The sequence below is a fragment of the Vicia villosa genome, linkage group LG1 (genome assembly GCF_029867415.1).
Source record: "Vicia villosa cultivar HV-30 ecotype Madison, WI linkage group LG1, Vvil1.0, whole genome shotgun sequence".
NCBI classification, from domain to species: domain Eukaryota; kingdom Viridiplantae; phylum Streptophyta; class Magnoliopsida; order Fabales; family Fabaceae; genus Vicia; species Vicia villosa.
Window position 1 is genome coordinate 177,475,927 of NC_081180.1, and position 17,317 is coordinate 177,493,243.

A 17,317-nucleotide genomic window follows, 5' to 3' on the forward strand; every position below is an offset into this window, starting at 1 on the left:
ACAATAATAGTTAAAATTTAAATACAATATAAAACTTGAGATAATTTTTTTACTTTTAATTTGTAGAGATTTAATTGTAATATTAATAGATATCAGGGTACATAGTAAGTGTTATATATCAATTCTAATAAGTGTTATTGTTTAATCCTAATAAATGTTATGTACCATATAATTCTATGTGGCAGTGACTAATTCAGTCAACATTATTTTTTTATTGGTCAAATTATTGACTTCACCAAAGAAGTTAATTGTATGGCTTCACAAGAATTTTCCTCTTTAAAATTGCATCATTGAAATACAAAAATTGAATGAGTTGCTTCAAGCTAAGTTGATACGGCAATATGAATTCCAAAAAAACCTAAAAGTGGGTAGCCCATGCTTTAAATTAGAGTCATTTTAATAAATTTAATAGAAAAAAAAATAACATGTGTCTCAAAGACAAAAATTAATAAATAATTTATAAAAATATATTTTTAAAATATGTGCTTTCAATGTGTTAACACTTTAAATATAATTTTATTATATTTAATTTTTTTCTTTTAATTATGACATTCTTAAGATGGCCTTAGCATGACCCAATCAAATAAGAGATACTAATTTTCCTTCTATCTTTTATTTATTTTTTTAATTTTTGATTTTCTTCCTTCCACAGCGCACGACTGAACCAAAAACGCCGTAGTGTTAACGTCTCCAATCGCATAACCGCGGCTGAGAAAACCAAAAACTACAACGGGCACGAAGTAAACGGCGAGGTTAGCCGAGGAAGAAAAAGGTGGTGTGGCCGATTCAAGAAGGATGGATCTTCTATGTGCCGCATATTCAAATACTGAAGAAGAAGAAGAAGAACCCAAACGAATGAAATTATCCCACCATACTCCCACACCGAAACCCTATATCCCTTCTTCTACTACTGTTTCCAACCCCCATTCACAAATTCTCATTCCAGGTAGCTACGTTTCCAAACGACAACGCGCTTCTATGCCTTCCATCACTTCTGCTACATCTATTCCTCACCTTTCATCATCTCCGTCTTTCACATTATCCGGTACTCTTCTTTTACTCCCTTGTTCAATTCAATTGGAAAACAATTAGGTTTTCATGCTAAGAATTAGGTCCTGTTATAATATGTCCTTGAATATGATTTTTACTTGGTGGGATCAAAGACCAAAATGCAAAACAATTAGGTTTTGATGCTAATTTCGTGTTCATTTTTTATATTGTTATCCACTCATTGATTCTACATTAGGAGGGAATGAAACATTAGTTCTACTTTCTTATTATTTCGGTATTTGTGAGTGTTGATGCATTATCCCAACAATATTAGGAAAGGCCATATTGTTTTCTCTGAAATCTCAGATTCTGTTTGTCACAGTTTCTTCAAAAAAACTTGGCAGTGATTGAGAGAGTTAAGTCTTAGACTTAGGTGGGAGAGGAGAAGAGCAAGTTTAGTACACGTTATGCCTTTTTTACTACACTTGGGTTAATTAAGCAGAAGTACATATCAAAAGTACAAAGAAAAAGAGAGATATATGCCCTGTTTGGGTTAGCTTCTAGTTTAAGCCTTAAGGGAGAATCTCAATTATATTAATTGTATGGTTCTGTAAAACATATAAGCTACAAACTTTGGGTTGTAAACACAGTTTATTTCATGATTTTTATTTATATTCATTGATATGAATTCCAAATCAGTGTAAGTGAATTGAATAAACAGAGAAACAGGCATATAATAGCTTGCTTTATATGTAGCTTCCTTTTGGCATGGCTTTATATTGGCCCGAAATCTAGTTCCTAATTTAGGGACCTCCACTTGTATTTAGTGAGGAACGTCAAAATAGAAAAGTAGCAGAAGAAGGAGCAGCGGCATAACTTTGAAGCATGCAGCAACATCATTTTTGTATCTTATCATCTGATGCTCAGGCTGAGTAATGATTGTATAGTTATCACTTTTGTATCTTATTATTTGAGGCTCGGGCTGAGTGATGATTGTATAATTACAATTTCTTTATTTCCTCACACAGAGCTTGACCTTTTCTTGATTATACTTTTCTTAGATATAGATATGCTTGATATTTTAATGCCTCTATCTATTACCTCACCTCTATATTGAACTTTAAAATCATTGACAGACACTACTAATCTGACCTTTTTCTTTCTCGTAAACATAGGCAGTATCTCGGAGGTTGATATACACCATAACATTTTAGCATTGTTGAGAAGTGAAGCAAAGGATCATAAAAACCTAAACTCGGTATCTGAAAAGCTATCTGCATCTTTATCTGGACATACAAGAGCTGTCAATGCTATACATTGGTCATCAACGCACGGTAAATTCTCTTCTTTGACAGATTGTTGTTCCCTTGTTTATGATATAACTTTCTGATAGGAAATAATAGTGTTTTTTACACTGTTTCTCAAAGGTGAAAGTATTGTATCATATATTTTCATTTAAAGCGTATATTTATTCCAAATATAATATCAAAATATTTAAAAGTATCACTCAGCTACACATGGAGGAGAGGATAGACCAGAGCAAGAGAGATATCCGTGCTGTATCTTTTATTAGTAATGATCTGTTCATTGTAGTTACCTCGCAGCTCACCTCCTCGCATCTGCTGGGATGGACAATTTGGTATGCATATGGAACGTATGGAGCAGAGATAAGAAGAAAGCATGTGCGCTAAACTTCCACAACGCTGCTGTGAAAGATGTGAAATGGTCTCAACAAGGGCACTTCTTACTTTCTTGTGGATATGATTACACATCAAGGTTGGTTGATGTTGTAAAGGGGATGGAAACTCAGGTTTTCAGAGAAGATCAAATGGTTGGAGTTATAAAGTTCCACCCAGACAATTCAAATCTCTTCCTTTCTGGGGGATCTAAAGGGCATATCAAACTATGGGATATCAGAACTGACAAAGTTGTGCATAACTATAATCGAAATTTAGGTTCCATTCTAGATGTTGAGTTTGCAACGAACGGGAAACAATTCATTTCTTCTAGTGATGTATCTGGGAGCAATATCAGTGAGAATTCTATTATCGTTTGGGATGTGTCGAGACAGGTGCCGTTGTCTAATCAGGTGAGATAACTCTAATACTGTTTATGTTTCGTTATATAGTTTACTTATTTTCTGCCAAATTGTTCTGATGGTTGGTTATCATTATTTTAAGCCACATTGTGAATATTGATTAGTATTAACAGCTTTTTTTATAACCAAAAAAAGTTCCAGAGTGGATTAAATAATGCAAATAGCCTAGTAAGAATCATCATAGCTTCCAAGTTCTAGTCATGGTTTTAGAAGTTAAAATTAAAACCAGAAAGTTAACTCATTAAAGATTTAGTGGCCCAACTATGACTGGATTGTGGTTAGATCAGAATTAATGTTTAATATATGATAATACGAATTAGTTTATTATGTTGTTTTTAATATTGTTAATATCTTATTTGTTAAAATTCTAGTCTATCTCTTTTTAATTGATTCTGACCCCTAATCTAAGGGATTGAGTAGCTTAAGCCTTGTGTGTGTCTATATATTATATTATTCTAATATCTTCTACATAGTTTAAAGTTTAAACATGTATATGTTAAGATTTCCCACACACCTAGGATATTGTTCCTTTACCTATGTCCCCTACCCATGTATATCTTTAGGAAGTATATCGAGTGATAGAGCACTTGGGCCCAGTGACAAAGAGGCTGCTGGAGCAAGGCCCAACGTGCTGTTTGGAGGGTTTACACCCGTAGAGGAAGAAGGATCAAGTAGGGGAAGTGAAAGTTTGTGACATGGAGAGTTGGTTAGAAATGAGAATATATTGTGACTGGAGAGAGAGAGAGTAAGAGGGGAGTCATTCATGTCACGTTTATTGTTAGTTAGTTCAAAAAAGTATTTCTATGGGAGGAGCTTCTAGATCGAGTTATTATTGTAACAACCTTTGTACTCCCTTATTCCATCAAAAAAACTATTCTACTATCAACATTTTCTGTAAGTTCTGCCGGTACCCAAGAGGAAATTAATCTTTGACCATATACATATACATAGAATCATCTTGGGCTGCATGCTCCAGATACACACCATTTTCCAGTGTCCTTGCTGCATGTTATCCAAGTACCTGATCAACTGTGTGAAACTTGTGTAGTGGGAAAGAAGGATTGAGATCCTTTTCCTAAAGGGAATGCATGGAGAACTACAAAACCACTCGAGCTTGTACGCTTTGATTTATGCTATGTGGAAGTTCCATCCAGTGGAGGAAAGAAATATTTTATTACTTTCATTGATGACTTTAGTAGGAAATGTTTTGAAAAATAAATCGGATGCTTGTGATGCACTCAAATTTTTTTTGGCGTAGGTTGAAAGGCGAAGTGGTTATACTCTATAAACCTTAAAAACTGACAGGCAAACAAAGTGTATTGTTTGTGATGATTTCTTGAGAAAGCATGGAGTTACGCATCAAATGATTGCAAGATACACTCTTCAACAAAATGGAGTGGCAGAAAGGAAGAATAGAACCATCATGGATAATGTGAAAAATATGCTGCATTGCAAGAATTTGCCCAAGAGTTTTTTGGCCGAAGCAGTGACTTGTGCAATATAACTTTTAAATAGGTGTCCAGGGAAAAGTATATGTGATAAAATTCCACAAGAAGCTTAGAGTGGGAAAAAGCCAAATTTGAGTAACTTGAAAGTTTTTGGTTGTATTACTTATGCACATGTTTCAGATCAACTGAGGAAGAAACTTGATGACAAGACAGGAGTGCATCTTTGTAGGATATAGTGAAGAAACAAAAGCCTACAAATTGTACCATCTAGAAAGTAAAAAGGTAGTCATCAGCAATGATGTTACCTATGATGAAGATGGATTGTAGGTCTGATTAGAAAAGGAAAAAAAAGTTGTTGCCTGTACCTTGTACCTGTTACTATAAATGAAGAAGTAGATGATAAAGTTGATGAACAATCCACTGAACCAACACAAAACTCACCACCTCATAAATATCCACAAAGGGAACAACATTGTCCACCTCTTCATTGGAAGATTACGAAGTTGGTCGAGATGATAATCCTAATGATATGGAGGAAGAAATTACTTATTATGCCTTATTTGCTGATTGCTGCGTTGCATAGGTACAGGTCGTACCCAGTACCTGGTATGGGTACCGGTACAAAGTACAACATTTTTAGAAAAACTAAGGTACAGGTCGTACCCAGTACCTGGTATGGGTACCGGTACAAAGTACAACATTTTTAGAAAAACTAAGGTACGGGTACGTTTCTATTTTGTTTTAAAATATAATTATAAAAATAACAAAAGAATTATATTATTTAAATAACAATAAAACATTAAAATTAAAAAACAATTTGCTTAAAAAAATGTTAATATTTGCGCAACAATATAAATAGATCACACTTAAAAGGTATAAATAAATCATGAAATCATGACTGAATATTAATATTTTTCTCTCCAATATCATTAAAAAGAGCGGCTTCTAGTACAGGTTCATCGAGAGAAAGACTAGCAACTTCAAGAATACCAGTTCTATCAAATAGGTCACATTCATCTCCCACCAAGATCCCACATTTTTATTGCTCCTTCATTATAAACCTTACTCTTTCTCCGAGAGAAGACGAATATTCGTATGAACAAAAACTAAATCCTCAGCCCTCTTTCCCTCTTTGGATTGAGTCTATTTCTTTTCAATCAGTGAATAAATTCATATGTGCTTCAATTTCTCTCAAAAGAAAATGAAGAACTTGGGTGTGAAAGAAGTTTCAACTTTCAATGCAATAGATTGATTTTTCTTTCACTTTTTTATTTATTAATAGAATAAATAGCCTAATTTTTACCCATTAAAAAAAGTCTAAATTATACCATCCGAAAAAAATTAAAAAAGTTGGGTACGCGTACGAAATGTGTACCGGTTGGTGTACCAACTTAAAAATAATTAAATAACAATTGGTACGTCTTCGGTACGTTACGCGTACCGGTACTCGGTACCCGGTACTGGTACTTTACCTAAAATGAAGTATCCGTGCTTCACATGTTGATTGTAATCTTGTGACATATGAGGAAACAACCAATAAAGATTGTTGGATGGAAGCAATGGATGAAGAAATTCATGCAATTAAGAAGAATGATACATGGGAGTTAACAACACTTCCATAAGGAAAGAAGCCAATCGGAGTCAAGTGGGTGTACAAACCAAAGTACAATCCTACAGGAGAGATAGATCGCTTCAAAGCACGATTAGTAGCAAAAGGTTACAAACAAAAACTTGGCATTTATTATTTTGAAGTTTTCGCTCCAGTTGCGAGAATGGACACGATACACATGATTCTTTTCCTTGCCACCCAAAATCAATGGAAGATCTTTTAAATGGATGTTAAGTCCGCCTTCTTGAATGGCGTACTTGAAGAAGAAGTTTACGTAGAACTAGCACCAGTTTATTTACGACAAGGAGATGAAAGTAAGTGTACAAGTTGAAGAAAGCACTATATTGATTGATGCCAAGAGCTTGGTACCCACATATTGACACATACTTCATAAACAATGGATTTCATAGAAGTCCATATCTGCATGCTTTATACGTCAAAGCAAACAGGGATGGAGATGTTGTTATTGTTTGCCTGCACGTGGATGATCGAATCTTCATCGGAAACAATCCTAAATTGTTAGTAGAATTCAAGGAGAGTATGTTCTCACAATTTGAGATAACAGATATGGGCCTACTGCCGTATTTCCTAGGCATTGAAGTGAAGCAGACCAATGAGAGGATTTTAATTTCATAGAAGAAATATGTAGCTAATATTCCTTAGAAATTTAAGAAGGAATCATGCAAACCAATGTCGACTCCGATGGAAGAAAGATTGAAACTAGAAAGAGAAAGTGGTGGTGATCTTGTAAAATCAACAAATTTCAGAAGATTAGTTGGAAGCCTCAGGTACTTGACAGCAAGGCCTGATATAGTTTATGGGGTTGGACATATAAGTAGATTCATGAATTCGCCAAGACAAATCACATTGGCCAGCCGCAAAGAAAATTTTAAGGTATATAAAAGGAACAATTGATGAAGGAATCTTCTACTCAAGTTCTAGCAAACCTGAGTTGATTGGATACACAGACAATGATTAGGCAGGTGAAACTGAAACTCAAAAAAGCATTTTGGGTTATGTCTATGTGGAACAAATGTGTTTTCTTGGTCCTTTAAGAAACAAGTAGTTGCTAAGAAACAAATAGTTGCTGTGTCAACAACAGAGGCAGAGTGGTGGTGGCAAAGAAATTTTGCTACTCAAGCAGTTTGGTGGCAAAGAATATTAAGTGAATTGCAACATTATCAAGATGGTCCAATGTGATTCAGGCTAACGCCGAAATTTAAGAAGGAATCATGCAAAAGAGGTGGCAAAAGAGTTGGGGCTCAAGGAGTTCGTTCTTCAATCGGATGCTATGGCCGTAGTGGACTGCATTAACAGTTTTATTACAAATGCGGAGTTGAGTCCTATTATTCTTGATTGTAAATCTTTATTGTCTAGCTTTAGTAATGTGTCTGTTTTGTTCATCAGTAGGGCAGCTAACACTGATGCGCATCAGTTAGTTGGTGTTGGCAGAAACTTAGGATCCAGGACTTGGACAGGCTTTATACCCAGTATTGATCCTTCTGTTTGTAATTCCTCTTTCCTTTCAGTTTAATGGAATTACTTTTGTCTTCAAAAAAAAAAAAAGATGGTCCAATGAAGGTATTATGCGACAACGAATCAACAATTACTCTAACAAATAATCCAGTGTTTTATGGGTCTAGCAAACATATTGACATTAAACATCACTACATTTGAGACTTAATAAGAGATAGAGAAATTATGGTGGAGTATTGCACTTCGGATGATCAAATTGATGACATTTTTACAAAGCCATTAAAAACCAATTTGTTCTTGAAGATGAAGAGTTTGCTGGGATTGATGAAGCCAAATTTAAGAGAGGATGTTTTAGATAATATAAACTTGACATATATCGTGGGCACTAATTAACATCAAAGGGAAATAGATTTTCTAAATCTTATTAGTGGATAATTAACTTCCTAAAATAGAATAAAATGATTTATTATTTTTTCTATAGGAGAAACGAAAAACAAACAAATATGCCATTAATTGAGGTAATGTACTGCTAACATATTTAGATATTGGAAACTTGTAGCTTTTGCAATTTAGGTTTTCACTTTACTCCTTCCTTTAGTCAAAGTTTTTCACTCCCCTCTTAAAATCTCAAACAGTGACTGCTGTCTTGCTGTTGCTTATGCTTCTTTAATTTCATCACTTTTGCAGTTCAAGAAGTAATTGGGTTTAAACTATTACTCATGTACTTTGTTCTAATGTGTGAAAGGCCCGTGCTTATTTTGCACACTACTGCAATTTTTACACTGCCATTGCCTACATATATGAGATTAATCTAGTAATCTACCATATTTATTCATCTAAACTTGTTTTTTCTTAAGGGACTTTGTCTTCTGGCGAAATATTGAGATTTGTTGATGAGTGCGAGGTAAAAATATTAATGCAGAATTCACCTTTTAAAGATTAGTTATAAGTTTGTGAAATACAAACATATAACAAATATTATAAAAGATCATTTTCACCTTTTCTAAAGACTATCAAACAATAATGTTGAGATAAAACTCAATCCACAAGTGCGCAAGTGCTATACTCATTTTTAAACTTGTCGAACGATTTAATCTCTGAATATCAAAATGACCCTAATATACTGTGTTAAGAGTTTAAGTTTAAATCTTAATTAACATGTTCTTCTGCTTTTGAATCAGGTTTATGTGGAAGCTTATACTTGTCCTTGCGTTAGGTCCCACCCCTTTGATCCAGTTTTTGTTGCTCAATCAAACGGTAATTATGTCGCACTCTTTAGTTCAACCCCTCCATACAGACTCAACAAATATAAGAGATATGAAAACCATGGGGTTTCTGGGTTCCATATTAAGTGCAACTTCAGCTTGGATGGAAAAAAGCTTGCATCTGGCTCTTCAGATGGATCTATTTACATATATGATTATCACTCATCCAAAGTAATTAAGAAAATAAAGGCCTTTGGTCAAGCATGCATGGACATTGCCTTCCATCCAGTTATGCCTGATGTTTTTGCTTCGTGCTCATGGGATGGAAGTATTTCGGTATTCGAGTAGAGTTTCTTATCATCATCCCAATTCCATGGTAGCTTAAAGGAACATGCATTTGGTTATTACAACAAGTAAATGATTTTCTTCTGTTAATGTTTATTCACTTGAGGTTTATAATTGTAGTGAATATTAGTGTTCTTTGTTTTGAAAACAGTTTAAAGTGTATTCATTATCAGTGAGATTCTAAGCAACTATAATGATATGACCCTTTCTTGTTTCTAAATAGTGTTCAAAGTTACTAACGATGGATGAAAATTAAAGTGTTTCATTATGTTTCTCATAATGCCTTGTATTTTTTCCTCAGTGAAGATCTGTTTCTGATAATGTACTCATTTGTAGTAACAATTTGTAAAGATGGACAACGATGTTGTTTGCCATTAGCATCCAAATAGTATGTGATAGTGAACCTGCTTCCACACCCACTATAGCAAAGACATAAATATGGTGTTCATCACTATAGAGATTTCCTTGACCTTGTAGCTTTCTAAAAGATTTTATGATCATAGGATCCTTGTAATAAAATGTAGTAGTTCTGTAGCAACAAATATCACCTTCAAAATGTGAGAAACACAACATAGTGGATATTCTTTACAGCCACCATACTTTGAAACCGGAAATGGTCTCATTTATTTGCATGTCCTACACACTCAAACTCAGGACTTTATTTTTCCCTCTAAATAGAGAAAGAAAGACAAAATATAGCAGGAGACATTGAGGCAGATTACAACTCATCACAGACAATGTCAACCTAGGTTGGCCCGGTTGGTACAAATTTAACCTAAATTTCACAAAGATTCGAGTTTAAATTTTGATGTTTTGCTGATGATGAAAGAATCTAGTTGATAAATAATCTATACATATTTTTTCGTTTGCGTGTTTTGAATTTGACTTATGACTTGTTTGTTTTAGCGTCGAAGAGGAAAAAAAATACGTGTTTTCAGTCTCGGAATATGGAATTGTCATTCCAAATACATATGTTTAACGAAATTTTGATACTTAGACTCGCGTAAACTTTTTTATATCTAAAAATAGTCATGAAAGACAATGTCTAGGTACTTGTAACTAATACCCACCATTATGGAAGGAACATAAAATTAAATGAGTTCAAATAAGAGGAAATAGTGGGGGCAAACTCAGCTGTTCTTAGTTCATGCACTTCTTGCAATTAGGATGAGAGATAGAAGGGGGCCAAACAAACAAACTGGTAAACAAGACATAATTATGTAATTCCCTTTCCACTCTTCATGGGGGGTCAATTGTAGGGGGACAAGACACACCACCATTCTCTCTTTTTAGATGAATTTGTTAATGGGACCAATTTCAACACAAATTAGAGAACACAAGTCAATTTTCAATTCTGCAAGAAAAAATTGTTATATCTGCACATCATACACCACTATCTAAGAGAAAAAAAAACCAGCATCACTCTCAACCAATGATGGTCCACACAATTTACAGCTAGCCTTCAATTAGTACTGTTTATATTGGAAAATTTTGTGATTTCTAATCCCATTTAAAGGAATTTAAAGGAAGGAACACTCTTATGAAACCTACTAACCTATGAAAATAATTTAATTTTCAACATCTATATGAATATGTTCCCCACCTTGCATGGTCTTAACCTCTCCCTCTCTCTTTATTATCCTTATATTAATTTTATTTTTATGTTTTTTGCCCCACTAGTCTTTTCTCAAAAAACAAACTTAAAAGGCAAAAAGGTTAGAAGAAAGATGGAATTAAGAGAGAGTGATGAAATCAAATCAAAGCATGCCCCTATTCAACACTCCATATGGCTGCAATCATCATCTAAAAGATATATACTTTTCTAGTGTACTTGAGGTCAAGAGTGCATTTGCATTTCAAGGTCCCACAAGTTTGCCTATGGGGTGACATGAAGCGATGGAATGAAAGTTTTTCTAAGCTAATTAAGCCAGTTGAACTCTAGGATTTGACATGAACTTCATAGTCTTAATCACTATACCATATTACTACTATCATCATCATTCTAAATTACAATCTCCAACCGCAATCATGATTTCCAATATAAAGATTTAGAAGTCTTTGCAACATGGTTTTAAATTACAGTTAACAGTCATAATTACTACTGCAATATTAATATTGATATGGTAGTAATTTTCACAACCGTATCAAACCGTAATTACGGTATAAATTTTAAACCACGCCTATGAAGATAATAGGAACAACATTTGACATTTTCGTCCAATATTTATCAATTATTTTAAGTGTTTCTAAAATGTATATTTCAAACATCTATCAATAAAAATGCACGCTGAACGACCATAATCCGCGTCGCAGCATCTACATTGACCGTAATCACAACACTCGCAAGTGCAATTTAAAACTTTACTATACAATTACAATTATCATCGCAACGGTAACTATAAATGCGACTGTAATTTAACTATGATAATTTGAGTGTGCCAATGAAAATAACAATAATTACTCTACAAAAGTTTGTGCTTTGCACCAAACATAATTGTTTTGGAATTAGAAAACCACCTACTAATTAAGCTATTGTCACTAAAAACCTGCGTTGCATAGGTACTGGTACGTACCCAGTACCCGGTACGGGTACTGGTACGTGGTACGGTATTTTTAGAAAAACTAAGGTACGGGTAGTTAGTATAATGCTTTAAAAATACAATTATAAAAATAACAAAACAATTATATTATTTAAATAACGATAAAATAATAAAACTAAAAAATATTTTGCTTAAATAAATCACACTTAAAAGTATTAAATTATTAATAAATCATAAAATTATGGTTGAATATCAATATTTTCTTCTCCAATGAATGCAGCTTCTAGTTCACGTTCATTGAGAGAAAGAGTAGCAACTTCAAGAATAACAGCTCAATCAAATAGATCCAATTCATCTCCACCAATATCCCATATTTTTGTTACTCCTTCATTATAAATCTTACTCTTTATTGAAAGAAGACGAAGATTTGTATGAACAAAAACTATATACTTAGCTCTTTTTGGATTGAGCCTATTCCTTTTCAACGAGTGAATAAATCCATATGTGCTCCAATTTCTTTTCAATGAGCCTATTTCTTAACTTTTCTTTCAGTTTTTTATTTATAAATAGAATAAATAAATAACCTAATTTTTACTTAAGACCAAATTATGTTATTCAAAAAAATTTAAAACCAAAAATAAATAAAATTTGGATACGTGTATCAAATGTGTACCGGTTGGTGTACCAAAGTAAAAATAAAAAATAAAAAAATTGGTACGGCTTCGGTGCGTACCGTACGAGTACCGTACGCGTACTGGTACCCGGTACGTACCCGGTACCGGTACTTTACCTAAAACGGAGTACCCGTGCTTCACAGCTAAAAACACTTTACTAATCTAACTGTCTCTTTCTTTTTAATTAATCTTCTTGTCAATGACATGTATATGCTTTCAACTTTTGGATTAATGTTTATCCTTTGCTACATACTAGACCATAATCAAAATGTTTGTGCCTTGTTCACTAGCCATCCAATTCTTGCCTTCAAAAGTAGCCGACAAACTCATTTTATTACCTCTGCCATGTGATTTGTGGCCTCATTTTATTTGTTTGGTTCATCTTTATTGCTACCTCCAAAGGGCCAAAGAATTTAAAATAACATAAATATAAACAAACAACCATAATTTTTCTTAAATACCCTTTGCTCTAAATTTCCCTAATTAGCAAACATGCCTAATAAGACCAATACTCACTAATCAACCTCTTACTTGCATGTTATGTTTATTATTAATGTTATCAATGTGTCATGGAATAGTATGCTTTTAAGACCTGACAGGAATGATTATAATCTAAGCTTACATGGTTTGGAAAATCTTGGAGGGAATAAGTTTGATACCTGTCGTTTGTTGACACTAAATTCTAGAAAAGCTGAGGCCAGCTAGGAGATCAATTAGATTCTTCATGCTAAATCTTTTCATATAATAAGTTGTTTTGTATAATATTTAATTTTACCTTTAACAGAGTTTGGTCTCACTTTCACTAGCCATGTTTGCATACTAGTGAATTTTTATTCAACTTGCAATAACTGTTATGTTCATGTTGGGTAGATATTTTGGATGTCATATCATCGGTTTGTTTCTTAGTATAAAATTTTGTCTTTGTAAAATACCCAAAAATATAATCATAAACAATACTGATCGGTTCGTTGGACTGGACATAGCAACGAGGCGGGACATAGACACATTTAAGTATTTTCAGTTCCGCACCACCTCCGTCATTTAGTATCAACCCGACTCCCTCCTTCAAACTCAGTCGAAATTATTGATCATCTACCTCATCTCTAACGAAAAACGGATTTCTCCACTTCACCCTACACCCACCCACAAAAACTGGATTTTTTTTATAAAAATTACATTTTTTTTATAACAACAAAAATCAATAAATAAACTAAATTTTTATTCATTTTAATAATAATTAAATATTTAACTATTTTAGTTAATCTCTATTTTCAAAAATATAAATATTAATTATAATAAAATTTCTATCCTAAAGTTAAAAAAGATAAATGACTAGGTTCGTGGCGGCCGGATCCGATTGAGTTTGATTTTTTTTTTTCCATGTCTGCACTAAACATGCTTATTTTGCCTGTTTTTTATGGTGTGGGAGGACAGACCATGATTTTAGCAACTATTTTTTATGGATGAAAGACTTGTATGTGTAACCGCTCTATTTTTTTTTTTTTTTTTTAAACGGATCAAATTTTTAGACTCACACTCCCAACAACATACATATCTATTCCACTTCATTTTTTTACACACTTATACGGCGAACCTTATTGTTATATTACAATTACTTTTATTTTTAAAAATTATTATCGATATCAATGCGTCATTGTCAATACCGGTGTTTAACTTGTTTGTTACGTTTTGTAAAAAAAACTTGTTTGTTACGTCTATGTTTTATAGATTACAAGCAGGGCCGACCCTGGACCAGAGCGCTCACAGTCTAGAACCTAAAAAAACCAGGGCCCTCATATTATTGAACTATGGATTTTATAATTTAAGTATAAAATTATTATATATATTTAACATAGTGGAGAAAATATATGAATTGTAACTTCAGTGTAGCGGCAATGAATATAGAAGTTAGTTTATGATGATGCATGCATCAAATATTTTATTCATATATAATATATTCTTAACCTATATTCAACTTTATTTTCTTTTTTTAATAAATTTTAAAAATATTAAATTTATAATTAAATATTTAAAAAATTTATGATAAAATATAATACTTTATTATATATGAGTTTATCTATTATTTTTATATAAAAATATATTGTTTAATTTTATTATAATAATATTAAAATTTTAACAATATAGTGTTTATTTTAATAAAATATTTATGATTAAATATATAATAAATAAAATTAACACAATATTATTTATACATGTTTTATAATTTTTTCATTAATTCAACTTCCTAATTAAATTTTAAGTATATTTGTAGAATATAGTGTTAATATTATTCTATCACTATAAATTGACACACATTTATAATTACACTAATAATTTGTGAGATTAATAAAAACAAAGGGTTGTGAGATATTTTATTATTTTACGATTTCAATTTTTTTAATTAATTACAACATTTCGTTTTTGTCATTGTAGAAAATATTTAAATACTGATTTTTTTTATAAATGATATGGATTTCTCCATATGCGCTTTTATTTTTATATATAATAATTTCTTAATTATTAACCTTGTAAAATTTAAATAATATTTATTTTTATATTAAATAATAAAAAATTATTATATGATTAAAATTTAAGGTTAATTATTCAAGATTTATTTTTATTATTAGTTCTGGACCTCTAAAAATCAGGACCAGCCCTGATTACTATCAATTAGTTTTTCCTTAATATGGATAAGTTGGACTATGTCCTGTCATAACTTAACAGTTAAGATTACTGATTAGAGAAAGAAAAAAAGATAAAAAAAATGAGGGAATCCATAGTTTGAATTTCTGTCATTTTTAGTACAAATTAGTGTTTTCTTGTCATGTTAGTAATGTGATAATACATGTATGTCTTTTTCTCAAAAACACATGTGCAGATAACTCACAAGAGTCAAAAGTAAGAAAGTGAAAGGATGTGGTTTGTATCATTTTAAACAAGTACAATTTTGTCAAGTGATGTGAGACTTATAAATAATAATACATAAAGCAAATAAAAAAAATTATGCATATTTTGAAAGTATGCATATGCATGCATATAATGCTATTTTAAAACTTCCAATATTACTAAAACCATAGATACTTTTTTTATTGTTAGATGAAAATTGGGTGACTCCTATTTAAAGTTAATTTAGTGAAGTTAAAATTCAAGATGTCTAATCTTGATAGATTCTTTGATTTTGCATGCTTGTTCTAAGTGCAGTGAATCTAAAAAAGTAAAAGCATGAAGGGGTGAATAAAGTGTTTTAAAAGTACAAAATTATTGGCATACATTGATAACAATAATAATAATGGTCATGCATGAAGTAAGAAGAAGAAACTAATGAGATAAAGGGTTGATAATCAGGAATCTCTTGAAATTCTATAAATACTTTTGTCTTTGACAGTTCAATGCAGAAATCAGAATTTGACAGCAAATTTAGCTTTTGTAATATAATGGTGTACTGTGTTATCTATTTGTTGCATGAAGTGGTAGACAAAGTATATATGATAATACTCATTAACCATTCATATCTATAGGTATAGGAAATAGGTATGTAGCTATAGGTTAACTTTGCCTTTATACATGTTTTCTTTTTTTCTTTATATTCTTTTTTTCAACTTTTTTTCCACTTAGCCATTTAAATTTTGTTTGAATTTGAAGCATGTAAGGACACGTCCTGTTAGAGGTACAAGCATAGTACATACAAAGTGACATTACTTTCATATCCCTCTCAACATATTTGTGATAATCCTTTTGTCGGTAAAGTGTGGCCTAACCACTTCCCCTTGTGTGTCGGTGAAAAAGGTTTTCCACATTACAAAAGTAAAAGAAAAAAAATACATTATGGAAAATATAAGAGAGAAAAGGAATGATGCTAGTAAGTTAATTATTTTTTGGTTTCAATCAATAACAATCATGTATTTTATAAATTTATATTGAAAATTTTAAATTATTTGCATGACAGATAGAATAATATATTTTTATTCACCTGTAAAACTTTTTTATACAGTTAGTGCATATCTATTAAACACAATATACAACATGCACCTCAACTTAATACATTTTTATCACTGCATCAGCTCACATTTTTTTTCACTGTATTGACTCATTTTTTTAAGTAGTGCAAAAAAAAACCGGTCGGTATTATCGGTTTTTCACAAATGTATTTTGAAATTTGATGATTTGCAAAATAATTATTAGAGATCATCCAAAGAAAGTAAAATTCAAGTGGGAGTAATAGCCATAGACGAAAAAAAGGTGAAAACTCGACGGTGCGGACTTTGGCTTTAGTAAGATGCAGAAAGAAGATTTTTATATCGGAAAAAACAACATCAACCTCTTAGAAAAAAGAAATCAAATTCGATGAAGGAAGATGAGTGAAACTTTCTTGATAGACAAACACCTGTCGTTATTCAATTGTCATTATTTCAAAATATTAGTTTTAACATTGCAAAGGAAATCACCACCACTAATTTTATAAAATTCTAGCACGTACGAAAAGGCCATCAGCTTCAAATATAGTTCATTCGATAAAGTAGTTGTTTACACTTCAGATGACAGAAGGCACGTCAGTTGCACAATATATCGATGAACTCAATATTGTTACAACCCAATTGAATTTAGTTGGAATCGAAATTGATAATGAAGTACAGACATTAATACTTGTATCTTCCCTACTAGATAGATGAAGTGCTATTGTTACGACTGTTAGTAGTTTGTTGGGAAATCAAAAGATACAATTTGATAATGTTCATGATCAGGTTCTCAGTGAAGATGTTTGACAGAGAAAGTTGGGTGAATCTTCATCCTCTTTATTATTACATACATATCGATCCAAAAGGAAAAATTCAATCAGAGGATATGTATGTGGTCAATTAAAGAAAATATGATCCACATCCAGAAAATGAATGATTTGACTACACCTAAATTTTTGCTCTGGTTATGAAGTAC

At 32.0% G+C, this 17,317-nt stretch overlaps 1 protein-coding gene across 1 annotated transcript; it reads left to right on the forward strand.

Annotated features, from left to right (window-relative positions):
• The first annotated feature begins 601 nt into the window (after positions 1-601).
• On the forward strand, positions 602-9,391 carry LOC131644694 (uncharacterized). The gene is made up of 4 exons (XM_058915246.1): positions 602-1,045; positions 2,166-2,324; positions 2,595-3,079; positions 8,803-9,391. The coding sequence occupies exons 1-4, from the start codon at positions 796-798 to the stop codon at positions 9,172-9,174; spliced, it is 1,266 nt and encodes a 421-aa protein (XP_058771229.1). The 5' UTR covers positions 602-795; the 3' UTR covers positions 9,175-9,391.
• The last annotated feature ends 7,926 nt before the right edge of the window (positions 9,392-17,317 follow it).